The 27,332-nt window shown below is 36.7% G+C and overlaps 1 protein-coding gene across 4 annotated transcripts in view; it reads right to left on the minus strand.

The window, feature by feature from the left end:
• Nucleotides 1-4,621: 4,621 nt before the first annotated feature.
• Nucleotides 4,622-27,332, minus strand: part of RMDN2 (regulator of microtubule dynamics 2) — a 63,046-nt gene continuing 40,335 nt past the window's right edge. For 3 of the 4 annotated variants that reach the window (XM_069494307.1, XM_069494308.1, XM_069494310.1), the window contains 6 exons: nucleotides 23,905-23,980; nucleotides 22,939-23,016; nucleotides 20,285-20,383; nucleotides 15,224-15,277; nucleotides 15,055-15,135; nucleotides 4,622-5,192 (listed from right to left, as the gene is read on the minus strand). In XM_069494307.1, coding sequence (XP_069350408.1) covers nucleotides 5,139-5,192; nucleotides 15,055-15,135; nucleotides 15,224-15,277; nucleotides 20,285-20,383; nucleotides 22,939-23,016; nucleotides 23,905-23,980 — 442 coding nt within the window. In that variant the 3' untranslated portion in view covers nucleotides 4,622-5,138. The remainder of the gene's footprint in view (nucleotides 5,193-15,054; nucleotides 15,136-15,223; nucleotides 15,278-20,284; nucleotides 20,384-22,938; nucleotides 23,017-23,904; nucleotides 23,981-27,332) is intronic. The other variant, XM_069494306.1, reaches the window with a different exon arrangement.

Genomic DNA, 27,332 nt, shown 5'->3' on the forward strand with positions numbered 1-27,332 from the left:
AAAAGGGAATTTCCTCAACCTGAGAAACGGTATCTACAAAAAACCTACAGGTTACATTATAATTAGTGGCAAAGCATGGAATGCTTTCCCCTAAGATCAGAAACAATATGAGAATGTTTGCCCTCACTACTTTTATTCAACAGTGTATCGGAAGTTCTAGCTAGTACAATAAGGCAACCCCCCCCCCAAAACAAAAAACAAACAAACAAACAAAAAACCCCAAAACATGCAGATTAGAAAGAAAAGTAAAACTATCTTTATTCACATACATAAGATCACCTATGTAGAAAATCTAATGGAATCTACAGAAAAGCTACCAGAAATAAGTGAATTTAAAGAGGTCACAGGATGCAAGCAAGATTAATGTACAAAAATTAATTGTATTTCTATATACAATGGAGAATCAGAAATTGAAATGAAAATATAATGTACAATAGCATCAAACTATGAAATACTTAGGAATAAGTTTGACAAAAACGTGAAAGACTTATACATTGAAAACTTAAAAACATTGCTGAAAGAACTTTAAAAAGAGCTAAATAAATGGAGAGGTATACTATATTCATGGGTTGAAAGACTCAAAATTGGTAAGATGTCAATTCTCTTCAAATTGATCAACACAATCCCAATCAAAATCCCAGCCATTTTTTTCTTGGTAGAAATTTTAAAAACTGATTCTAAAATTCATATGAAAATGCAAAGGACCTAGAATGGTCAAAATAAAAAAAAAAAAAAAATAATAAAGCTGGAGGATTAACACTACCTGATTTCAATACTATAAAGCTACAGTAATCACCATGCTGTGGTATTGGTGTTAAGATCAATAAATAGATCAATGGAACAAAATAGAAATTCCAGAAATAGACCCACATATCCATGGAAAAATGATTTTTAATGAAGGTACAAAGGAAATTCAGTGGAGAAATAATGGTCTTTTCAACAAATGGTGCTGAAATAATTAGATATCCAAATAACACAACAAATGAATTTCAAGCCATACCTCAAACTATATATAAAAAACAAAACATGTCAATTTGAATAATGGGCAAAATATTTGAATAGGCACTTCACCAAAGAAGACATACAAATGGCAAATAAGCACATAAAAAATGCTCAACATCATTTGTCATTAAAGAAGTACAAATTAAAACCCCAGTCAGATATTACTACATGCCCAGTACAGTGGCTAAAATTAAAAAGAATGACCATTTAGTGTTGTTAAGAAGGTTGAGCAAACAGAATTCTCATATGCTGTTGGTGAGAATCTAAAATGGTAAAACCGCTTTGGAAAATGATTCAACAATTTTTTAAAATGGTAGACATACATCTGCCATACTTTCTACTCTTGGCATTTATCCAAGAGAAATGAAAGTATTATGTCCATTCAAAGACTCTATATGAATGTTCATAGATTTGTTTGTAATAATCAATTACTGGAAACAGCTCAAATGCCCATCAACAGATGAATGGAGAAACAAATTGTGGTACATCCATGTAATGAAATACTACTCAAAAGTAAAAGGGAATAAACTATTAATACATGCTATAACATGGATGAATCGCAAAATAATTGTGCCGAGTGAAATAAGTCAGACAAAAAAAGGTACATAATGCATAATTCTACTTATATGAAACTCTAGAAAATGCAATCTGTAATTACAGAAAGCAGATCAGCAGTCACTTGGGGACAGTGGCACAGAGGGAGGCAGGAAGGAGAGATTACAAAAGGGCATGAAGAAACTTTCGAGGCGATAGAAATGTTTGTTATCTTTATTGTGCTGATGGTTTCATGGGTCTATTCATATATCAAATTACATACTTTAAATACGTGCAGTTATTTGTATGTCACTTGTACATACAAATAGTTTTTAAAACTATTTTTAAAAACCCAAACTTATGATTTAGCTTCGGAATCCAAAGTGAAATATAGGCCGGGGAGCTCCCAAATCACAGAACTTCAAGATATTAACTTTATGGTTCTAAAATGTACCTTGTATTTAATTGTGGAAGCAACCACTCTTGTTAATTGCCCAATCAACAGGCCATGAATTCCATAAAGAGGCGCGCTCAATACACACATCTCAAGTAGATCAAGTCATAAAAAGAGGCTTCACCACCCCATTTTTTCTCTCTCCTTATCTTGGTGGTGGGAGGGGGGTTAAGGAGAAGGTGGGCATATGAAAAAGATATAAGGAAAAATACAAAATATGTTGTTGGAAATTTATGTGAAACTAGAAAATGCATATCAATATCCAAAAGATAAATACAAGATTTTTCTTTGCCTTTTCTCCTTTTCTTTCCCTTCTTTCCTTATTATCCCTATTTAAAAAAAAATTCTCCTTTCTTCCTTTCCCTTCCTTTTTTCCTGCTCTCCTTCCACTTTCTGTCTTTTCCTCCCCACATCCCAATCTCCCCCATTTGCTGGCAGGATTACACAGTGGCTCAGACCACAGCAGGGACTCTGGGGCAGTCTGCCCAAGTTTAAATTCCATGCTTTGGCCATGGTGTTTAATATCTCATGCTTTAGCTTCCCTGTCTGTAAATGGCGTAATATCAAACGTTCCTTCCTCATAGGGCTGCTATGAGGATTAAATGTTACAATAGGAAAAACACTTAGAATAGGTACTAACCAGGTAAGGGTTACCATTTTCAGAGCCCCCATTCTACACCAGGTATATAGGACTCTAATCAATTAAATGTAAATAGCTGTAGGCTCAAAGAATGCAGAAGACTGGAGATTCCAAGGCCTGGAACCCAGTCCTGGCTCAGCCAGTACAGTTCTCTGACTGTACTTTACACATCAACACTTAAACTGTTTATTGGTAAAATGACAAATTTGGTATAAAAGCTGGTCCCATCCAGCTTTTACTACTGCTTTTTGTAATTCCAAAGTGTATAAATATTTTCAAATGAAAAGCATTTTGTAACTTTTAGGCAGAACTGAGAAGTGGCATGGATTTTCATGTTACAATAAAGGCCATTTGTTATCTAGTAAGAAAGATAACTGTTAACATCATAATTACATGGACACCACAATTGTTAAAATTTTAGTAGAACTCTAAGTTACTCTTTTAATGTTTTATGAGAAATTGTAACATATGGTTTGACTCTCATCTTTTGAAACTGAACATATTCAAAGTTCGGGATGGGAACGTTCCCATTCCAAAGTGGTGCACAAAGTCTCTTGAGAGGTTAGCAGTTCGTGTACTTCATTTGTGAGTGGAAGGTGTGCCATTAGCTTGGCCTTAGTGACCCAGCAGGAGAAATTCTCATTTCAGGAATACTCTGCAGCTATTCTGTCTTCTCCAAGGTCAACCAGCATGATTGGTGAGTGAACTAACCATAGAACACTAGAGTCCACATGGCTCACTTTGTGTGAAATCCCCTGGAGTAAGTGTAATATTCTTCATATAATCCTGTCATTCAAGAAAAATACTCAGCTTTTGGAAGGCAGGGATATACATAGCTTCTTTGATTATATGGTTTGATGAAGACTATAGAGATGATAGTATAACTCTAGAATGGTGCATACAACAGAGTGTTAATGCTGATTTGAAGGGGTATTACCATGATGAAGATGGGGATTCCCTTTGTTAACACTCTCTTGGAGAAACTGCCAAATGTGTCAGAAATTCCTAGTATTCTAAAGATTGAGGTAAGAGTATTATATCTCTATTAGGTCAGGTCCTTATCGAGAAACTACTATACTGATCACCCAATCAACAGATACCAGCTTGTCCACTGAAGACATATTGATTACAAGGATCAAATAAGAATTTCGTTAAAATAAATGAACATCGATTAGATCTTATGTCAGGTTCCAATTATGAGTCCCAAGTCCCACTATTATCCACCAGGAGTGTTCCTTGATGTTCTTTATAATTCCTAGAGGATGTCTTTATACCACTCTCTGTTGGAATGAGTTGCTCCCACGGAGCATTTTGAATATATCAGTGTGTGTGTGTGTGTGTGTGTGTACGCACGCGCGCGCGTGTGTGTATTTGGGATAGCAAACAGGAAATTCAAGTTTTACTCTAATTTCCAGGATAAGGCTGGTTCAGGGAGCTAGATTACTGCTAGTTAAGTTCAAATTTTTTAAAAAATTCATTTTAGTTTATTATTAAAAATTCAGAAATGCAGGAAATAAAACTCAGCCCCACAGAAATATAAACTACTACAATTTTAATGTATTTCTTACCAGATGATTTTCTGTGCACACCTTCATACAGCTGAGATTACATATACGTACTATTTTGTCTTGTATGTACATTTAAAGTGTTCTGTGCATTTCCCTATATAATTTTTGTAATTATTTTTAATGCCAAAATAATACTCTATTGTAGTTATATTCTAATGTGGTTAACTGCTTTCTTAATGTTGGACATAGTCTTATGCTATTATGAACATTTGGACATAAATCATTGTACTTTTCTCTTTAGGACTATTTCCATAAAATGCAATTATGAGATTAAAGAGTTTATCCATTTTAAAGGCTCTAGATAAGTTTTAGCAAAGGTTTGTATCAAAATATATTTCCACTAACACTGTATGAGAATGTTCCATCTCATGGCAATATTGGCAGCACTGAATGTTTCCTGAAAGAAGAAAAAATCCTTGATAATTTGATGGTAAAATAGTATTTCATGGTAATTTTATTCACATTTCTTTGATTACTAGTTACAGTGTATTTCTTCTTTTGTTTTTTTTTCTTCTGCCAACAACTCGTTCATGTTCTTTGCTTATTTTTCTGTTTCTCATTCACATGAATAAAATTATTGTTTTATAAAGTGTCCATTGAAACAACAATAAAATACAGGAGTTCATTTATTATATTGATGTAAATATTTTATTTAAAGAAATATTCTGAAGGCTATTGTTTATTGATAGGAAAAATATAAAGCATACATGTCTATAGATTATTATGTACTGACATTACAGTAAATAGATTCTCCAAATAACATGATTAGCTTTGTAGTGCTACTAGTGGAATGCATTCTGGAGAAACGTGGTTTTACCTTCAAATCTGAGCACATTTACCCTTACATCAAAAAAGAAAAAAGGGATAATAAAAACACAACTTTGATTAGTTTAAATTTTAGTAGACCACATCTGATTTGTTGAAGAGTAAGTTCTTTTATTTACCTCTTCAAGGAAGTGATTATTTTTTTTATCTCTTTCTGTGCCTCTTTATCCTATAAAGAAAATACAAAAAAAAAAAAAACAAAAAAAAAACCACCAATGAAATTTCAGGCATTCATCCCGATACTCGAGTACTTTCAAATAGACTTTTGTTGAGTGTAGGCATATTTTCTGAAAGACCATTACAAAGAAACTGTGATTTCTTAGGACCAGACATGATCTAGATTCATCAGAATGCAGGTAATGTGGACAGCTATTTCTGAGATAGTACACCCACCCAGATCTGGAGTGGTGTGATTTAGGAAGGAGAGAGCCGTTCATGTAAGCTGACACAATGGATTCACCTTCGCACCAACAACATTATTGTTATCCTTTTCAACCACGAGATGCGAAGAAGCCCTGGTCCTAGCAGCAGGATTTGAAGAAATCTGAGATTCTACCATAAGAGCTAGACAAACATATATTTCATTATTGACTTTATCAGGTAGCTTATATTTAACATTAAAAATCATGTAATGTGTCTTATAGGACACCACATACATTGTTATTTCTTTATAACAAATGTGGAAGTTAGAAAGAGTGACAATAAATTCAGATGGCTGGGTACTTTAATGTATTTTTACATTTAACAAACATTTACTGAGCACCTATCAGAAAGGATCTAAGGAATGTTAAGAACTTAAAGTAATCAGATGAAGAAAATGGGATAAGGTAAATATTGGGAAGTAGCTGTTAGGTAGATTTTTTTAAAAACTGGAAGTTTGTCAACAGTTTTGATCATAAACATTAAAATACTGATTCTATTGTGGTTATAAACTAGAAGTCTACCTTCTCCCAAACAGTATTTACTAAAGGTTGTAAAAAAATAAGATCAATGGTATTTAGGATATTTGTGTGTTACTTAAAAGAACCTATAAAAAATCCATAATTCCAGGTATTGAGATCCATGTTTACCTTTGTAACTGTTGGGTTATCTCAGTGCCTGGCACCTATATAGCCCTAAATAAAGGCCTGCTAAATGAACGGTTAGATGCTTGAACACAGTAACAATTTTCGATATCTAGGAATCAATTCCTTACAGCAGAATGACATAGGTGCTCCAGATCTCATCCTCTCTGCCTCCCTCAGGAGCTTATTCTATCAATTATCTCTTCCCTCTCCTGTCTTTATTGAACTCTTTCTTCTTTGCTGGCTTTTTCTCATTATCCTTTCAATGTGCTCCTATATTTCCCATCTACAGTAAAATTCCTCAACTCAAGCATCCCTTTAACTTCCACCTTACATCTCTCCTCCCTTCCCCATGCGATTCTTTGGAAGGGTATCTATGCGTACTGACTGCAGCTCTGGTTGCTCTGCACTTTGGTCTCTACATCCACTGTTCTACTGAAACAGTCTTGGTTAAAATCACCAATGACATCCACATCATTAACTGAAACAGACTCATTCCAGTCCCTTGCTTGCATGGCTTTTCCAGAGCATGTTACAGAGCCGATCACTTCCACCATCCCTTGGCTTCTGAGGCCTTGTCTTCTCTTCCTTCTGTCTCACTTGCAGTTTCCTCGTCCTCCCCTCATTCCACTATTTTGGTGTTTCTCAGGGGTTGATCCTCTGCACTCTGCTTTTCACATACTACATAACCTCTTTGGGTGATCTCTTCCATAGTTGTGACTTCAAACATCACTAATATGCCATATATCCAATTATTCACTGGACTTAAAAATCTCACAAACACAAACTCAACATTCCAAAACTGAATTCACCTTTGCTACCAAATCTCACTCTCCGGTATTCCTTGTGTCATTAACAGACATCTCCATCTACCCTGGATGGTTTCCCAAGCTAGAAACCAAGAGGTCACCCTTGAGTCCTCCTTCTCCCTCAATAATCAATCTCCAAGTCTTGTAGAGAATATGACTTATAATTTGGTTAAATTTGTCCTCTCCTCTTGCCATCATCGCATTGCCATCATCTTAGTTCAGGCTATCATGGCATGTCTGTGTCATTGCAGTAGTTACCTAAATGATACTCCTGCTTCCAGTTTTGCTCCCTTCCACTCCCAGCCGATAGTCTCCACATGGTGGCTACTGTGCTCTTCTAAAAATCTCACTATGTCATCTGCTGCTTAAGACCCTCCAGTGGTTTTCCCTTGCCTTTAAGAAAAAGGCATATAAAGCTTTCATGTCTTCTCTCCCATTAGTACTCAACATTTCAGTTATATTGTACACTTGATTCAGCGCTTTTATGCATAATATTTCTCAATTTTGGGCATTCGTTTGTTTTCTGGTATTTCACAAAGTATGGGCCTGTGTACTACCTGCTTCCAGATCCTCTAGGATATTTGATACTGTCATGATATTTGTTCATGTTTCCATTCACCTTTGCCATGTAGATACGTATTTTGACACTAACATAATAGAACACATCACTTTCTGTTCTACATGTTTTAATTACATTAAAAGTTATTTTCTGATTGAACAGAATCTTTGTATATATGTTTAGAACTGTATGAAAAATAGAAACTGATAAACTGATAACAGCGATGGAATATTAAAGGAAAAATGGCTCAATTACTCAGCATAATATTTTATGGGTTTTTTAAAAAGATAAATATCAATGGATTACATTTTTCATCAACAACTTTTACTGCATACATACTTACTAGGACTAATCTATTAAAGAGGGGTTTATGTCATTGCTTATTAAGTATTACCAAATTCTATATTCAATGTTTTCAAGAAAGCATCACAATTCTACACTTCCGTGCTACATTTTTTCCCATAATATGTCATTGGACAAAAGTCTAAATTATTTGTTGAATTGTGTGCTAAGGGGTTCTTGATAGAGTTTTCTTTGCCAGTGTATGAGTTATGTAAACTCCATTTCTACATTGACTTGAGGCCTGGGAATCTTCCCAATGTGAGAACTTTAAGGTTAACTAATGTATAGATAATCACTGAAGACTTTCATTCATGACTAATGTGAATCCTCACATGTCCTACAGAGCTGCTCCATGAGAAAAGGGATTCTCATGTTTATTTCATTGACATGTTTCTCCACCATGAATTATCTCATATTTCCTAACAGGCTGGTTCTTCCTGGTAAAGACTTGCCACTTTTTTCCTGTTTTAATCTAAGTTTTTCCTGCACTTCAAGGCTTGAGCTTTGCCTGAAGGCTGTAGGGTTTATTCCCGTGGGAGCTCTGTGGTGTCTATAAAGGTTAGAGCTGAGGCTTAAGGCTCTTCCAATTCTTCACATTTGTAGGGTTTCTCTCCAGTGTGCATTGTCTCATTATGGCTGAGGTTAGAGCAGTAACTGAAGGCTTTCCCACATAGGTCACATTTGTATTGTTTCTCTACAGTGTTAATTCACTCATGTTGTTTAAAAGAATAAATGGCTACTGAAGGCATTCCCACATTGATTACAAAGGTTTTCTCTCTTGTGTGAGTTCTCTGGTATGAATAAAAGTTAGCTCTCTGGCTGAAGTGTTTTCCACATTCATTGCATTTATTGGGTTTCTCTTCCATGTGAGTTAATACATGTTGAGCCGATGCTGAGCTGTGACGTCTTTACACTCATTATATTCAAAGAGCTCCTCTCTAGTGTGAAATCTCTGTTATTGAGGAGATAAAAGGCTGTTGAAGGTTTGCTCACATTCATTCATCCATTCATTTATTTTTCTACATATGAATTTGATGTCAAGCATTCAGTGATAGTCTCCAGTTAAAGTCTCCCACATTGGTAACATTCATGTAGTGTCTTGCTCTCCTTCATGTACAGAAGTTTTCTCCTTTGTAGCAGGTCAGCTGCATAGCTATCTGATTGACTTTAAGGTCTTCATTATGTTTCAAGCACTTGATATATTGGTTATATTTATTCAACTGCCCTTTTATAAGGACTCAGGTTATGGTTTTGAGCTTAGGTTATTCCTTTCCTCCCCAAATTCAAACTATTCAAACCTTTGAGCTGAGATAGCACACTTTCTCACACCTCAAATTACAGCCATGTGATTGTGGTGCATTCTTAATTTAGCTCATTCCCCTTCACTCTAATGTGAAGGAACAGGATTCACCCTAATGAATCTTACTATTGACATGCTGTTAGATGATTCTGTCCTATTGATATTCTGCACGGAAGTTCTGTCTTTGTTTTTAAGACCTCCCTGCCTGGACTCTGGCTTTGTGGAAATCCTCTTCCTTTCCTCCATAGCTCCTTTCCTTACATCAGCCAGGAAGTCACATCTGATTTTCACAGGGGAAACCCCCAGGGAGACCACATGATTGATGTTCTCCAGTATCACATTTCTGTACAGCTTCCTCTGAGTTGGGTCCAGCAGGGCCCACTTTTCCTGAGTAGAGTCCACAGCCATGTCCTCAAAGGTCATCATTTCCTGTGGTTGCACTGTCAAGAACTCAGCCACCACCTGTCTTTCTCCGTGTTTTCATCCCGGGACAATCTGAGCACTAAGCCAAAAAGCAGAATTCAAATTGATGGAAACTTGAGTGAAACCATGTTGATACTGAGGTTGGTGTCCCTGTGCTCTGGAGCTCAGAGCTTTCCTCTCTCCAGAAAAAGACCAGGAATCTGTATTCTTAATAAGCTCTCCACCCTCCAAGCAAGTCTTAATTAAAGATTCAAACTACTGGGTTTAAATTCTCATTTCCTTAAAATCTCAGATTACATAGCAAAACCTTAGGAAGCCCTTTCATAGCCCCTGGCACAGGTTGCAGTACCAGTTGTATTTTCTCATAAATCTTTGTGCTTTCATTTCCATAACACTCCACATTTTATTGCTATGACTGGTTCAGTGCCTGCCTTTCCCCACTAGACCACAGAATTCATGGTAGCAGAGACTATGTCTGTTTTTTCTCTTTGTATCCCAATACTCTAGCAGAGTATACCCCCACATTTGTAATATAAATGAGTAAAGACAATCTCTTTCTTTCACTCACAAACACATTCAGAAATATAGATTTCATCTGAAAGTGCTGGAAAAATATATCAATGCTCTCTGCTAAAACTTCGGATAAATAAGAGAGTTTTATTTATATTAAATTAGAGGTCTAAGAAACTTCTTTAGGGTGTTTTTAAGATTGATTTAAAGAATACAACCAAGGCTATTATATATTGGGAAATCTTAAGAAATAATATATTTTACATGCAAATGACCAGAGGGTAAGAGTCAAAAGTGTAGAAATAGAAGGTTGTAAACAGAGTACTGTTTCCTTCCTGCAACTCATGAAAATGTCTGTTTAGAAAGTGGGAAAAGTCTGTACATCCTATAATGGCCTTATTAGTTTTTTAAAATAATGTACAAAGAAGAATATATTCTCCAGGCATGAATGGCAAAGATGAGTTACTCTACAAGAAATAAATTCTAACCAGAAAGAAATAGGCAAATAGGAATTTCTAACAAATGAGACAACATTACTGGATATCAGTAAGGGACTCATTCTTTACTCTGAGCTGCAGCAATCCTATCATAGGAAGGCAGGGTGAACCTATGTGGACAAATTCTATTTTATAAACCTATCTGAAAAACCAATGTCTTAAGATAATCAAATATGATGTCTTAATTCAGATAGAACATTTAAAGCAGGATTAGGATTTTATTACTAAGAGGATTTTCCAATAAAAGTGATGATTTTCAACCCCTAAAACAGACTGGAAATGCAGCTTAGGACTATAACCAATAGGCAACTTCAAAGACAGCTATGCTACTTGCTAACTATGAAGAAGTATTCTTAACTTTCAGCACTCCTAGAATCCATTTCTTCTTGTGGTTGTTTCTGTATATTGTATTTACTATTCTATAAAAACCTGTTTGTCTTGGAAGGATGATTAATTCCACTTGAAAGTATTACAGCAATTTTAAAATATAGGTTCTTTTTTTTTCTTGAAATCAGATTAGCACATCCCTTACTATAAAGCAAAACATTACATAATGCTTTTTATATTTGAGCTTTCTCCGTAGGCTCCAAGTCAATGAACTTTAATACTACCTCCAGGCAAAAAACTTTTAGGCTGCCAGTGAACTCATTATTTCATTCAGCAATCATTCTCACACTGCCTTAGCCTCAGGAATATCTTTTATTTAAAAAAAATGAATGTTTCTCGGGATCTGAAGTTACTTTCCTAGGGTTAGGAAAAGTCCACATGAATAATAAAAATACTGTAGTTTCAAATTCTGAGAATGTAAAGCTGCTTACACCCAGGAATCTGGGTCTGGAGACCAAATGGATGACATTCCCAATGTCAATCAAGTAGCAGAGTGATGAGCTTAGAGTTCCCTAATAGGGGACAGAAGACATGTCTATAAATGGCTATAATGCAGCCAAGGTGGTACAAATGTCCTAAGAAAAGAAGCAAACCTGTTATTCAAGTTCACCTGAGGGAGAGAAAACTGCTGGCTAGGTCTTCACTGTAATTAGTGGCACTGCTAGACATTTTGGAAACGAATAAACTCTTCAGCAAAATCACAAAAGGGGGATATTTCAATCTCAAAAAACTTCATAGATGGGGGTTACTACACGTAACTCAGTTCATCCCATTTTCTTATTGAAAAAGAAATTCAAATATTACTGACAGTACCTCTACTACCCGGAAAAAAAAAAAAAAAAAAAAAAACCTGCTAAGAGTACAAATGGAGACACCATTGGGGAAAAAAAAGTTAATGTGGGAAATATTTGCTCATGCTATTTTGCTTATTACAGAAATACTTCCACAGTGTCCAGCTTTCTTATATCTATTATAACTCCTCTTTATTTTTACTATTCACACTATTATTTTTATTTGTATGGTATCAGTGTTTGACTCTTTCTACCAGTACTTATTAGGTGCTTACCTATACCAGGTAGTACACTTAGCACTGAGCAGGTGGAACTGCAACTGATCTGGTTGCTGCTCTCATGGAACAATCACACCAATAACATTAGTGGATTCAATCGTTCATGGAACAATCACACAAATATAATAACTATATAATCACAACTGTGGTAAAGGATAGGGAGGAAAAGTATTAAGGAGCTTTCTTGCCAGCAGGTGTCAAGGAAGTGTTTCCTGAAGACAGGGAAGTCATGGTAAGGCCTGAAGGATGAGCAGGAATAAAGCAGGCAAAAGGAGTGGAGGGGGTGGGTGGGAGTGTTTCAGGAAGAGGGAACAGTGTGTTCTAAAGGTGAAGAGCAGGGAGGAACACAGGGCACAGGAGGGGAGAGCAGGGAACAGAGAAGCTTGAGAGATTTGTTGAAGCTGATCAGAGCCTTGAAGGACATGCTAAACATTCTGAACTTCATCCTAACAGCAAAGGGTGTTAAGCAGGGAAGTGATATATTGACATTTATGTTTAATCTTTTGCTTTGGCTGCTACTGGAAGCCAAGAGTGGCTTGGAGGGAGGCCAGGGAGCTGTGGGGAGACTGGTTGGGAGGCTCTCAGAGTCTGCAGCCCAGGGGAAGGTGGGCAGTGCTGTGTTCCGAGTAGCAGCAGTGCAGTGAGTGAGCAGTGTGGTGGTTCAAGGCATATTTTAGAAAAGGAAATTTGAGAACTTGGTGACTGGGTAGATGTCTGGGTTTGGGGAATGGAGGGAGAAGGAGGTGTTAAGGATGATTTCCAAGCTTCCCAATTGGGTAGATGGAGGTGCCATCTACTAAGGGGGGAACTGGAGGAAGAACAGCTCCAAAGGCCTGAAGACGAGTCAAGTTTGAGGTGTCTGAGAGACATCCAAGTGGAGATGGTAAGTAGGAAATTGGGTAAGCAGGTCTGGAGCTCAGAAGAGAGATCTAGAGACAAAAATTGGAGGACCTTGGCATGTAGGCAGCATTTGAAGCCACAGAGGAACAGTTTAGGGAAGGGAAGAGGAGGAAAGGGGAGAGCAGACAGAAGACTTACGGATCAAGGACCAAGCCCTGAGGCTCATCAATATTTAGCCCTCCCATGAGAGCTCTGAATTTCGTACATAAACATTTCCATGTCAAATTAGGTATTATACCTCATTATCATATTGTATTCTAATCTTCTATTCTAATAAGAATGCGCAGTCATCATAAAATGACTGCACATAACCCAAACTGACATCATTCATGAAAGATGTGAGAGACAATAGGGTCCCAATCACCAACACAGAGCAGGCAACCAGAGGAACAAAATCTGTTTTCTGCTAAAAAATTACACAGAATTCTTGTCTTTTGGAGAAAGACTGCCACTGCAAGACTGAGCTATTTTGCGCTTCCTATTACAACTGATGGAACCAACTGAGGGATTTGAGTTGGGAGAGACAATCGACTCTGTGGGAAATTCCAAACATCTGGGAGATACAGATAAAGAGTCCAAGCCCTTGCTCCTGTGGTTGTGGAAGAGACCCAGTGGAGTGTGAAGAGCCCTCTTTAGAGACACACGCACTCTCGAATCCTAACGTTCCCTGGCAGATCTCGTTTCACTTCCCTGTCCAGCCTTACATGCCACGACTGCCTGGCACTCTCCTTCTGTTCCAGGTAAACAAATCTTTGCTTTCTCACTTCCGTGTCTCTATTCATGACCTGCGATGTACTTGCCCACACATCCGCATTATATAGCTCTTTCAAAGTCCACCTCAAAGCCACCTGACCTCTTCTAGGTAAAAACAATTTCTTCTTTTTCCAAATTTACATAACCAAGTATTTGTACTTCTCTTAGCACTTCAAGCTTTCTCTCTGGAGCTGCAGTTATCTGGATATATGCCATAGGTTCTCTTTTGGGCTATAAGCTCCAAGAGGGCGATAGGCATGTAGTATTTGTTTATATTCCAGATCACAACTAATACTGGAGCCTATACTGCTCTGATACAGAAAAAATCGAGTGCTTTTCCTGAGGCATTTCCTTTCTATTATGATTGAGAGGACGATAATATTTGGTGGTATGGGAAGGGAACAGGGAAACATTTACCTATTTCTTTTCATTCCCACAATACTAGGCAATGGCTCACAGGAGCACAGACTGAATTGTTAAGTCTGCAGAATGCCTGAAACTTACAGCAGATCCAGAAACCTGAATTATTGAATAAAAGGATAGAGGCAATGCAATAGTTTCTTTTTCATTAATGGCAGCGGTCCCAAAACCAATATAATGGTAATATATACTTTGAATCTTTTTCATGAACTTGGATAGCCACACCCTGCTGTAAGCTGGGGACTGAGAATGGCGACCCCCTGGACCCTCACCTTGCTCTAAGCCAGGCAACCTGTCTAGCTTGTTTGCTGCCTACATAGTTTAATCATCAGCTCCCCAGAATTATGCTGTTCCTCCTCCTTCGCAGGGGCTTGTCCCATTCTCTGCTGTGTTGTATCTAACAAGCTTCAGAATGTTCTAGCTGCTAGCCCATGGTGTGCATGTCCCTTAAAGATTCAACGGGCTTCCTGGTGATAGGTTATCTTGCAGAGATAACAGCAAATTTTAAAACTCTATAGTACATGTAAAATCCAAGTCAAAATGTTTTAGTATAAAAGAAAACTCCATCACAGAAGCATAGAGCAGAATGTTGGTTGCCAGGGGCTGGGAGGGTGGGAGAATTGGGGAGATTTTCATCAAGGATACAAAGTTTCAATTATGCAGGGTGAATAAGTTCCAGAGATCTAAAGGACAGCAATGTGATTATAGTTAATAATACTGTACTGTATACTTGAAATCTGCTTAGAGAAGGTAATGGATGTGTTAATAAGTTTGATTATGGTAGTCATTTCACAGTGTATATGTGTATCAAAACGTCCTGTTGTATACCTTACATAAACAACTTTGTCAATCATACCTCAATAAATCTGGAAAAATAAATAAGTAGTAAAATCTAATAAAGAAATGAAACTCCATATGTATCTAAGCCAGTTGTTCATATTTTGAACATGAATAGTATTAAGAAGACAATAGCGCTCATTGTCACTGTCTGGACTTACCTCTTTGGTAACACAAGGGAGCAGTAATGCCAAATTACAGAACTTCAAAGCATTCTGTCTTTCATCAACATCAATATAACACTGGAAATGAAAAAATAACCCATATTAAAGGTAATCACATTTTTATGTAATGGAGTCAAAGTGACCTTAAAAGAGTGGTCTCCATTACCTTTGCCAAGTACAGGTAATTGGAATTAGAATAACCAGGGTGTAGTTCTTCAGCCTGATTGAAGAGAAAAAGACAAGAGAGTAACAGGACAATATTAAAACAACAGTAACCACAAGGGAAGAGAATATATTTCAATAAATCAAATATTATTAACCAACTTGCCCCAAGAATTTAGGTTGGCTATTTCACCTTTGAATCATTTTATCAATTTAAGTATCTTTTGGGTAGAGACATGGATTTTGCATTTATTTAGCCATTAAAATAAAATTGATTACTATCCTCATAAAGTCTACAAAGCAATGAGTTACTTTAAGGGGAATCCAAGTTAGGGTGCTGAGGAGTGGTTCAACATCTGAAGAGAGCACATCCTTTGTAAAGGACATTTTAATCTCCACAGAATCCAAAAGGTAAGGGTTCTGGGAGGAGGAGGACAAAATCTCCTGGGGTGGGGAGCCAGACTGGGTGGAACCCTTTAAGACCAAGTAGATGAACAGTGTCTGGACCTGGTGTGGAACCTGCTAGAGAGACAGTAAAGCCACAAACAGTTAAAGGAAGTTGTCACATTTGGTCCTAGCCAGAGCCTTGAACATCCTGTAGAGCCATCCACAGTGCTGATGGGTTCTGGTTCTCCTGATTCTTCTCTCTTGTCTAATCATTTCCATTTCAATGTTTCTAGTTTGCTAAGTGCATTTCTGGAGCCATCCTAATAAGAGGAACTTAGACTGAATTTTGCTCAATGATGCCGCCTTCTGTGGCCGGTAGTTGCTCCAGCTCTGTACAAATCCCATCTGGATAAATTGCCCCAGTGCATGAACATAAGCATCTTATTTCTTTAATACTGGCATTTTAACTCTGCATATATATCTTAAGACCTATGCTTAATTAACCAAAGTGATTATAAATCAGAACACCTCTTTTTGGTCTCATGTTTAAAGAAAAAATGAAGCCCAAAGGAACACAGGCTACTAATGACATTGAATTCCTAAAGTGGAGCATATTCTGACCTTTTACCAAAGGCCCTGGGTGAATTACAAGGAGGGCAGCATTAGTCAGTAAAATGTTCCAATTAAGGAGCAGTTTCTAGAGAGGCCCTTAGAAGACTCTATCCTAACAGCTGGCAAAGTATATTATACATGTTCACTTGGTCTTGGCTATCGAAGTTCCTTAAAGGTAGGACCTGTTTTGGTCATTTCTGTGTTCCCAGCATTTGACACTGTGTTTAGTATTAGTTATGTGCTTAATAAACACTGTTTAATAAATTGGTTTTGCTTTAAAACATCTTACAACCCAAGAAGCAGCCTTCTACCATATCAGGACACAGCAGAAAGCTCTGCAGCTGGTGAAGCCACTAATAGAGAGTCAGGGATCATATGACTGCAAACAGTGGGTGCAATCAGGGCAGCCTGTACCCTAGGACTGCCACACTTATCATCTACTGCACACACACATCTTCTGGTCCAGTGGTTTCCAGCCATCCTATTGGCTGCCATTGGAATCGCCTCAAGACTTTTAAAAACACTGATCAAGTTTTAAAAGCACATACCATATAACTCAACAATTCCACTCCTAGGCATTTACCAAAGAGAAATAAAAATATGTCTACACAAAATCTTGTATATGAATGTTCATAGAAGATTCATCTGTATTAATAATAGCCTCAAACTGGAAACGACTCAAATGTCCATCAATAGTTTAACACGTAAACAAATTGTGGTTATATCCATATAATGGAATATTACTCAGCAATGGAAAAGAACTACTGATACACTCAATAAAAATGAATGTACCTCAAAACATTATGTTGAGCCAAAGAAGCTAAATATACAAAAAAGTACAAGCTGTATGATTCCATTTACATAAAATTTTAGAATAGGCAAAACTATACTAAAGTGACAGAAAGCAGGTCAGTGGTGACCTGGGGCAGGAGGTGGGGAAAATTTATAGCAAGGGAGCAAAGATAACTCTCTAGGGTGATGGAAATGCTCTGAATCTTGAAATGGTGATAGTTACGTGGGTATATAAATTTGTCAAACCTCACTGAACTATGCACTTAATAAATTATACTTAAGGTATAATTTATTGCTTATAAACTATACTTCAATATACCCAGAGATTCTGAAACAATTTGTCTGGGTTGTGGCCTGGGATGACATTTTTAAAAACTCCTCCGATGATTCTAATGTATAGCCAAGTTTGAGAGCCACTGCCCTAGGGAATCCTGCCAGAATTTTGGATGAGGTGGGAAGTATACTATAGTTTGAAAGAATTCCTACAGGCTATTCACAGATGACTACTCAAATTGTCTAAAATCACCTCCCTGAATGATCTGAGATTGTGGAGGACAAGATTTTCCCTGATATAAGAGCAAAATAATAGTAGCTGACATTTATTTTTAGTTAGAACATTTGACATACTAGGCTCTGGGCTAAGCAAATTATATGTATTATTTTATGTAATCATCACACAACTGTACCAAGTAGGTATTAATATTACGATGTCCACTGCACAAATGAAGAATTTGAGGGTAGGAGAAATAAAGAAATGTGCCCAGGTCATACAGACAGGAAAAGGCTCGGGTCTCAACTTCATTTGACACTAAAGCTAGTGCTCTCGACCTTGATGGGACCAACTGGACGGCTCTGCAGACACATTTCTGGCCCCTGGGAGGGATGGACTGGGGGCGGAAGTCCTATAGTCTGGGTTCCAACAACTTGGCCTCCTGTGGGGATGGGGGTTGCAGACCGCCCTGGGGTGTGGGATCCAAGGTCTGCGCTGTGCCCTTTTCCTCTCCTCCACCTCCCAGATGTCTTGCTTCTTCTGCAGCCTTAACCCTCCATAGCGAGGCTCCTCAGTACCCTGAGCTGTTGCAGGAAATACGGGAGGAGCATTTGGATGCCTTTCCACTCCCTATTGACCAACACTACGGAACACATTTTCATTCAGAAATCTAAGTCATGAACAAATGGTGGAGTCCCCAGGACGGTTTGCCGAGATGTTTAAATTTTAACGAAGTTAAAATTCTGTGAGTTTTTATTGGGGGCTTACTAGGTGGTAGGCACACTCTAAGCAATTTACTTGTATTAATATACGTAATCCTCATGATACTTCTATGAGGTAGATAGTATTATCCCCATGTTATTTATTAAATTGAGAGAGAGAAGTTAAGTAACATGTCCAATGTTAGTCAGTTGGTAAGTGATAGAGCTGAGATTTAAGCAGGTGGTCTGGTTCCAGAATTTTCACTCCTTACCTCTACATTATTGTGTCGCTTACCTTTTTTCTTTTTTTTCTGGAGACAGGGTCTTGCTGTGTTGCCCAGGCTGGTCTCAAACTCCTGGCCTTAAGTGATCCTCCTGCCTCAGCCTCCTGAGTAGCTAGGATTACTGGCGTAAGCTGCCCCACCTGGCCCATTCACCACTTTTGATTTTATCTGTGTTTTATTTCTGGTACTTTTGTAATGTTCTGAAAACCTAATCCCCAGTTATAACTTTGACATTATGAGGAAATAAGTTTCAAGTTCAAATAACAGTTTTGCTAATCAACTTGGCTAATCTCTATAAAATATTTTATAGAGATATTTTATCTTAAATATACCATGATCCATATTCTTATAAAATTTAAAATGAGAGAACTGATTCTCAGCAGTAGAAAAAAGGGGAAGAAATGGGGATGATGCAGTCTTAGACTTCACTCATATCTTAAATTAATTTTTTGACTGCCATTGTGTGAAACTGAACAAGTTAAGTTCCTGAGATATTACCTTTATAAAAAACAAAAAAGATCATGTTCAATAAAAAATGTATGGCTCACGTGCTTTTATTTCCTGTACTTTTTTCTGTTGGGCTTGTGCTTGATTTAATAACACTTATTTTTTCACATAGCACACTAGGCAGCCACTGGCCACAGGTCAGAGAGGGAAAGTGAGAGGAAATCTGTTCTCCATTTCAGACTACTTGATTTCCAAATTCCTTCTCAGTCCTACAAAATCCATCCCTGAAATACAACACAAATATTAGCGCACACAAGATGCTGGACAATACAGCTCAGAGCCTGATCTCTTCTGTATTTTTATAAACCTGAAATAGGTAGTCTGGAAAGGAAAACACATTTAGTAACTGTAAGATTTTATAACTGGTTCCAGAGAAAGGTGAAGGGGTTAGCCCAAGAGGACGTTGATTACATGGGTGGATATATTACACATTTATACGCGTGCCTACATACTCATTACTACTCAGAGTTGTGTTAGTACAGCAATTATACATTTTAAGACAGGAATGAAAATACTGATTTGTTCTGATGTTCTAATAATCTTCCATAGAAGTGTCTGCAACTTAGGAGGGGGATTTTAAAATAACTCTTTCTTTTGGCATTTTTTAATTATTTAAGATTAAATTAGTTCTATATTAGGTAAATCAGGAGTGTTGGGATCAAGTCTAATAATCATGCATGACTGTTTCTGCACATGCTCACATGACTTGGAAAGCTACTCCTGGATTTGGTAGTAAGGGCTACTATACCTAAACTTTCATTTAGGCTGCTGCTAAGTTATTGTTTAAAAGTAGACTATTATTCCTAGGACCTAGGGCATAGTTAGCTGCTCTAAGAAGTTTACATTTAAAATATAACTTGTGGCCTGTAATCCTGGCACTCTGGGAGGCTGAGGTGGGAGGATCACTAAGGTCAGTTTGAAACCAACCTGAGGAAGAGCGAGACCCCATCTCTCTAAAAATAGAAAAATTAGCCAGGCGTGGTGGTGTACACCTATAGACCCAGCTACTTAGGAGGCTGAGGTGGGAGGATCTGTTAAGCCCAGGGCTCTGAGGTTGCAGTGAGCTATGATGACACCACTGCACTCTAGCCTGGTGACAGAGCAGACTCTGTCTCAAAAACAAACAAACATAACTTGCATTATAAGAGGCTTAAAACAACATGCCAAAAGTATTAATAGGATTCAAACTGGGGCTTCTCATGGAAAAAAGATTTCCTTGATAACAAGGGTAGCAGGGACTGGTGGAGATGGTAGCTGGTTGGACATTAAAATAATGGACAGACAAAATGTACCTTAAGGAAATTTTGCAAAGCTTCCTGGACAGTTGAAGACGGTATTTTTCCAAACAGAGTAGCGGCCATTTTTTTCTCGATCCAGCTCAGTTTTGATACCTGCAAATACAGAGCAACATCATACTTACAAAGTTGTTCACCTTTTGAATGGATAATCTCTCCCCAGTTAGATGTGTGTGTATGTATATAAGTATAGATGTGCATGTAAATATAACATATACAAATATAAATATATCCATAAATAATATTTATGAGATATCACCCTTTGGTATTAATATTAATATTTGCCTTCCTTTTCATAATTCTAAGAAACCATGGACTCCAAAAGCACTGGTTTCAGAACCAATTGGAAATACTCCTGATATAATTTGTGTCCAATCAAAGAAAAACGGGTGGATGGGGAATAATGCCAATCCTGTTTCTTTATCTCATTTGAGACTCTAAGATGACCATGGAGTATTTCTTTGAACAGCATGTAGTAGCCACGAGACTGCCTTTGCTCTCTTCCTGCCTGCTCTGTGCTGCCAACCAATCTCCTGACCCAGAAACAGCATCTCAGAAATGTAAATAGAACAAGGATCCTCAACCCAGAGGGAGTGCAGAATGAGGGCCCAGTATACACACTTACAATCCAGAAGATTTTTTAAACTAATGACCACCAAAACTAAATTTTACATTACCATTTATTTTTTGCTTTATTTTTAAAATTTTTCATTTTTTTCTCCAAATATGAATATTAGATGTTTATTTTAAAAGATCAGACTGGTTCAGAAATGAATACTTAAGCCTTAATGATGTAGTTAATGCTTTCCCCAACCTCATGAAACATCTTCCTTCTCAGACCCATCTTTTAGTCTGCATATGCTAGAAACACTCTTTACACATTTGTTCATTCTCTCTTTAATACCTTGGTGAACCCTGATTCCCTTGCTGGAATGTGTTCCAACTTCCTCTCACACAATTCATATTTATCATCTGTACTTACAATTTGTAGGCAGTAGAGCATACTAGTTAAGAGCAAAGACTTTGGAAACAAACTGCCTATGTTTAAATCCTGTTCTACCATTTATTAGTTGAGTGACCCTGGAAAAACCACTCGCTTTACAAAATTATTGAAAGAATTAAGTGAGCTACCACATATAAAATGATCACCACCATTAAAATGCTTACAAGAGCCATGTACATAGTAGTCATTATTACTACTGTTTTTTATAGTCTTTGTTTTTTGTACTTTTTTTCTAGTTTCAGTCCATCAATTATACAAGCAACAAATACTTGTGAAGAAGCTTATTTTAAGTGTAAGGAACTGAGCTTGATGCTGAAAAGAATACCAAGAAATATAAAATGTGGACTTTGTCCTCAGGGAGCTTTCAGATAATGTGGTATCAACAAAAAAACAAATAGAAAGTAAACGATGTGAGTTGTTTGAAGGTAGTACAACCTTAGCAAATGAAAATTATAGTTAAAGCGCGGTATTTCAGAGAATGAAGACAACATTGTGTATTTTGCAACATTAAGTAGATTATTAAAAATCCGAGGGCTGTAATCATTCTATTATATTATTTGACTTTGCAATCTCACAACTTGCACAGAGTGGGGAAAACAGATGATACACCTTTTCCCGTTTTTCTTTGTGAAAATGTAAGTTTCCTATGGTACACTATGTAAAAAGTATGAAGTTTGAATTTCAATGCTGGTTCTTTCATCAACTAATTAAATGGAACTTTGGGAAGGTTCTTAACATCAGGAAGACTCAGATTCTTATCTTTAAAACTGGTGTAATTGCGGGATGCAGTGCCTGTGATCCTAGCACTTTGGGAGGTTGAGGTGGAAGAATTGTTTGAGGCCAGAAATTCAAGACCAGCTTAACAAGAGCGAGATCCCTTCTCTATAAAAAATAGAAAGAATTAGCTGGGCATGGTGGCACATGCTTGTATTCCTATCCACTTGGGAGACTGAGGCAGGAGTATCACTTGAGCCCAGGAGTTTGAGGTTGCAGTGAGCTATGATGACACCACTGCACTCTAGCTGGGTAGACAGAGCAAGACCCTGTCATAAAACAAAACAAAACAAAACAAAACAACTGGCATAATAATAACTGCTTCATAGGACTATTTTAAGGATTAAATGCAACAAGAAATATAAAGTATGTAATGTGCATTTGGCAATTTGACACGTAGCAGGTGTTCAATAAAAGCAAATTCCCTTCTTCATCTCTAATTCTCTTTCTGCCTCAGTGAAAAAGTTACCTCTTTTCTCATTCACCAATAGCACTTCCTTTTTATGGAAACCTGGGACAGCCAAAAAGGGAGAGAGTATGACTACTCCAAGGGGAAAGAGAAAGGCAGGAAAGAAAAATGACATACATATATGTATAAATATAAAATATCACATATAATATATAAATATATAGAGTTATAAGTGTATAAATTATAAAATATATATTATCAATTTTAAAAATAAGTATAAACCATAAATTCATACAAAATTATAAAATATGTATGTTATACATTCATATAAAATGTATACTGATATTATAATTCTCCCCAAAGTAGGCACTTGGTAAAAATAAAAGCATAAATAAGTCACTGAAAATGCATCACATAATCATAGTATATTCAAACAAGATTTATAAATAAGGGCATTCAACTTACAGTGTAACAGTATCTCCCCTTCAGGTAATACAAAAAGGATTCTTCAGGTAAAAGTTGGATTGCTATATCTAGATGCTCCTGAAAGAAACATAGAAAGGAAAAGTCATCTCCCAAGTTTCAGATGTTGTTGAATGGAACTAATGCCAATGCCTAGTAAACTCTAAAGCAGTTTTATAACGTTGTCTCAGTCCCCATCCCATCCCTATCATTAATACAATACAATTATCATTATCAATAATTCAATTATCAAAAATGATTGCTTGCAACCACAACCAGAACTGTGACTATGATTTAATAAGGTTATGTATAATGTAAAACCAAAATGTTGCAATAAAAATAGAAAGTACCAAAGTCAAATGCTTGTCTGCCCATGACTTGCCCAGCTGATACTTACTGAATCAGAAGTGAGCTTACAGATATCAAATGACACAGAATAGGGTATAATGGAAGAAAAAATAGCAGAACCAGATGGGAGAAGATCTATTCCCCTGGCATTATCAAAATGGTTATAGGAAACTGTTTGGTCATCCCTGTAATTATTGAGCTCAAGGGATTAATAATAAATTATGTGTATGTGGATTACTTATTTTGTTTATCTATCATGGTAAATTTAGGCTCCTAGATTGGATCCTATTTCCCCACTAAGTCAACATGTGAATATTGTTAACTACTTAGTCCCAGTCACACTTACGATGTTAGCGAGCTCATGACCAAAAGGCTAATCCTCTATCTTTGAAAAATAATACTCATCTACTCTGTGACATCTTTCAGGATCCTGACTAATAATAATCTTTAATTACTCAAATATTCATAGTTTGATTCTTTTTGTCACAGTACTATTTAAGAGTGCCATTTCCTGTTTAAAAAAATAACAAATTCCCAGAGCTTAATTTGTTGAATAATCTGATTTATACCTGTTAATGGAACATATAGCTACATTTAAACATTTTTAATGTCAAGAAATACCTTGAAGAGATGTCCATAGTTGACTTTGTTTTGTAAGCCCTCAAACTCAGATACATAGCCACATAAAACTGCATACCTGAAAAGAATACAAACAGTGGCTATTGTATCAATTTTTAATCAAATATCACCAAAGCATAACAATACAAAAATCTCTAAAGCATTCATTAATATTTAGCAAAAGTATTTATATAGATACAAGGGCCCTAACAATAATAAATATTAATACTTGACATTTACATGAAGCCAGTTCCCTCACCTATAATTGGAGATACTAACAATACTTCTCTGTATGTTGTGAGGGTAAAATGAACTAAAACAGATAATGTGCTTAGAACATTGCCTGGCATGTAGGAAGTGTCAATAAATGTTACCTGCCACTATCATGGTCATCATCAACATCAAAGCCAAAAAGCTCTAAGAAAGTCTAATGACATATGTATTAAATTGAAAAATGTGTCAACAGATTTATAAATTTAAAAACATTATTAAAACCAACCTTTTAAAACTCATTCCCTCCTTAAGAAATAAAAACAAAAATTCATGATCTCCATTAATGTCATTGAAAATAAAAATAAATATTATGACTAAAAACAAATAAAGTCAAAGGTAATTGTGGAGTATGCTTTTTCACAAAATTCCTTGTCTCCCTCAAACCTTTCTGGAAACACTGCATTACCAGAACAGTGTATCCCATGGATTATTTACTTTTTTCCATTAGGAATACAAAATTTACATAAATATTTGACTATAAATTGCATACAATATTTGTTAAGCAATTTACTTATTTACTCTAAAAATTGAAGATATGTTACTTTTCACAGAGTGTTTCTGTCCATATGAAAGTCTTCAGAGTAAAAGCCGGGCACAGTGGCTCACTTCTGTAATCCTAGCATTCTGGGAGGCTGAGGCAGGAGGATCCCTTGAGCTCAGGAGTTCGAGACCAGCCTGAGCAAGAGTAAGACTCCATCTTTACTAAAAATAGAAAAAATTAGCCAGGCGTGGTGGCACATGCCTGTAGTCCCAGCTACTCGGGAGGCTGAGGCAGGAGGATTACTTGAGCCCAGAAGTTTGAGGTTGCTGTGAGCTAGGCTGACACCACGGCACTCTAGCCTGGGTGACAGAGCAAGATTCTGTCTCAAAAAAAAAAAAAAAAAAGAAAAGGAAAGAAAGTCTTCAGAGTATTTCAGAGTGTTTTTGTCTAAGGCAAACTATCCATTTACCTAAATATTTAAAGAGTAGGTGTTAATTTTTACTTGCAGTGTCTTAATAACTGAGATGAAAAATATTCATCCTTCCCTTCCCCCACCCGCTGGCAACCACTCACTGATCCTTTTGCCATCTCTATAGTTTGGCATTTTTCAGAATGTCATATAATTGGAATTATACAGTACATAGCCTTTTCAGATTGGCTTTCTTCACTTAGTAATATGCACTTAAGGTTACTGCATATTTTTTCATGACTTGACAGCTCATTTTTTTAGTGCCAAATAATATTCCACTGTCTGGATGTACCACAGTTTATTTATCCATTCACCTACTGAAGGACATCTTGCTTGCTTTCAAGTTTTGGCAATTATGAATAAAGCTGCTAAAAACATTTATGTGCAGGTTTTTGCATGGACATAGGTTTTCAACTCCTTTGGGTATTCACCAAGGAGTGTGATTGCTGGATCCTATGGTAAGAGTATATTCAGTTTTGTGAGAAACTGCCAAACTGTCTTCCAAAATGGATGTACCATTTTACATTCCCACCAGCAAAGAATAAGAGTTCTTGTTGCTCCACATCCTTGTCAGCAGTTGGTGTCAGTGTTTTGGATTTTGGCCATTCTAATGGGTGTATACTGGCATCTCACTCTTGTTTTAATTTACTATTCCCTAATGTGATATGATGTTGAACATCTTTCCACATGCTGACTTGCTATCTATATATCTTGGTGAGGTCTTGTTCACGTATTTTGTCCATTTTTACAATGTATTGTTTTTTGTCTTATTGTTGAGTTTAAAGTGTTCTTTGTATTTTATATAACAGTCCTTTATCAAATGTGTATTTTGCATCTTGCAGTCTGTGACTTATCTTCTTATTCTCTTTACATTGTTTTTCACAGAAATTTTTAATTTTAATGAAGTCCAGTTTATCAATTACTTCTTTTATGGGTTGTACCTTTGATGTTATATCTAAAAAGTCATTAACACATCTGAGATCATCTAGGTTTTCTCCTATCTTATCTTCCAGGAGTTTTATAATTTTGCACTTTACATTTAGGTCTATGTTTCATTTTGAGTTAATTTTTGTGAAGGATGTAAGGTCTATGTTTAGATTCATTTTTTTTTTTTTTTTTTTGCATGTAGGTGTCCAGTTGTTCCAGCATCATTTGTTGAAAAGATTATCTTTCTTTCATTGTATTGTCATTGCTTCTTTGTCAAAGATCTGTTGACTATTGCGGGGAGTTAGCTATGCTCCCAGCAAAAAATTGGGTCCTTTAGGCAGGGGTCATCGCAAAGGATAAGGAAATAATAGAAAATAGAAAATAACAGAATAGAGAAATAAAATACACAGAGATGAAAGTACAGTTTTATAAAGAATAGATTTTATGGGTGGGGGCTTGGGAGACCCCACAGCATTCCTGTGTGCTCTGAGGCCCCATGTAAAGTTTCATATCAGTATTTATAGGTACAGTGATTGGTTGCCAGGTAGTTCGTTTTAGGTTAAAAGTCTCCCAAAAGGCTTCTGGAGATCCCTTAATTAACTCTATCTATGTGAACAAACGGTTACAAAAATCTTTCTAAGACAAACTTCTAAGCTCTAAGATAAAGCTATCACTTTAGCAGAAAGGATAAACAGAAATATAGTGGCTCTATATTTCTTTATCTAGTTATTGTGGATTGCAACAGGTAGTCAGGAGTGAAGCAGGAACTGTCCCTTAGGCTAACTGTTTTTAGCCGCAGGTGTCTGTCTGTTGGGCAGGCACTCTTTGATCAGCTCTCATACCGTGGCTCCATGCAAACCTGCTTTGTTGTACAAAATAGGAGAAAGCCACAGGTTTGAGATTGCAGTGTCACCTTGGAAAGCAGCTGCCACTGATCTGTGAGATGCCCTCCTGAGGTGAGGCAGCTTTTAATATGTGAACTAACAGGTTCACATATTCCTTCAGGGCAAAGTCCTGCAAAACTCCTGAAATCATTTCTGTCTCTATATAATATATTAATCTGTGGAGCAACATCTTCATGGGGCAACATCTCTATGGGACAACAGACTATTTATGTGGTCTATTTCTGGGTTCCCTATTCTGTTCCAATGATCCATTTGTTTATTCTTTTGCCAATACCATACTGTCTTGATTACTGTAGCTTTATAGTAAGTTTTTGAGTAGTGTCAGTTGTCCAACTTCGTTCTTCTCCTTCAATATTGAGTTGGGTCTTTTGCCTAC

This window comes from Eulemur rufifrons, chromosome 19 (genome assembly GCF_041146395.1).
Source record: "Eulemur rufifrons isolate Redbay chromosome 19, OSU_ERuf_1, whole genome shotgun sequence".
NCBI classification, from domain to species: Eukaryota; Metazoa; Chordata; class Mammalia; order Primates; family Lemuridae; genus Eulemur; species Eulemur rufifrons.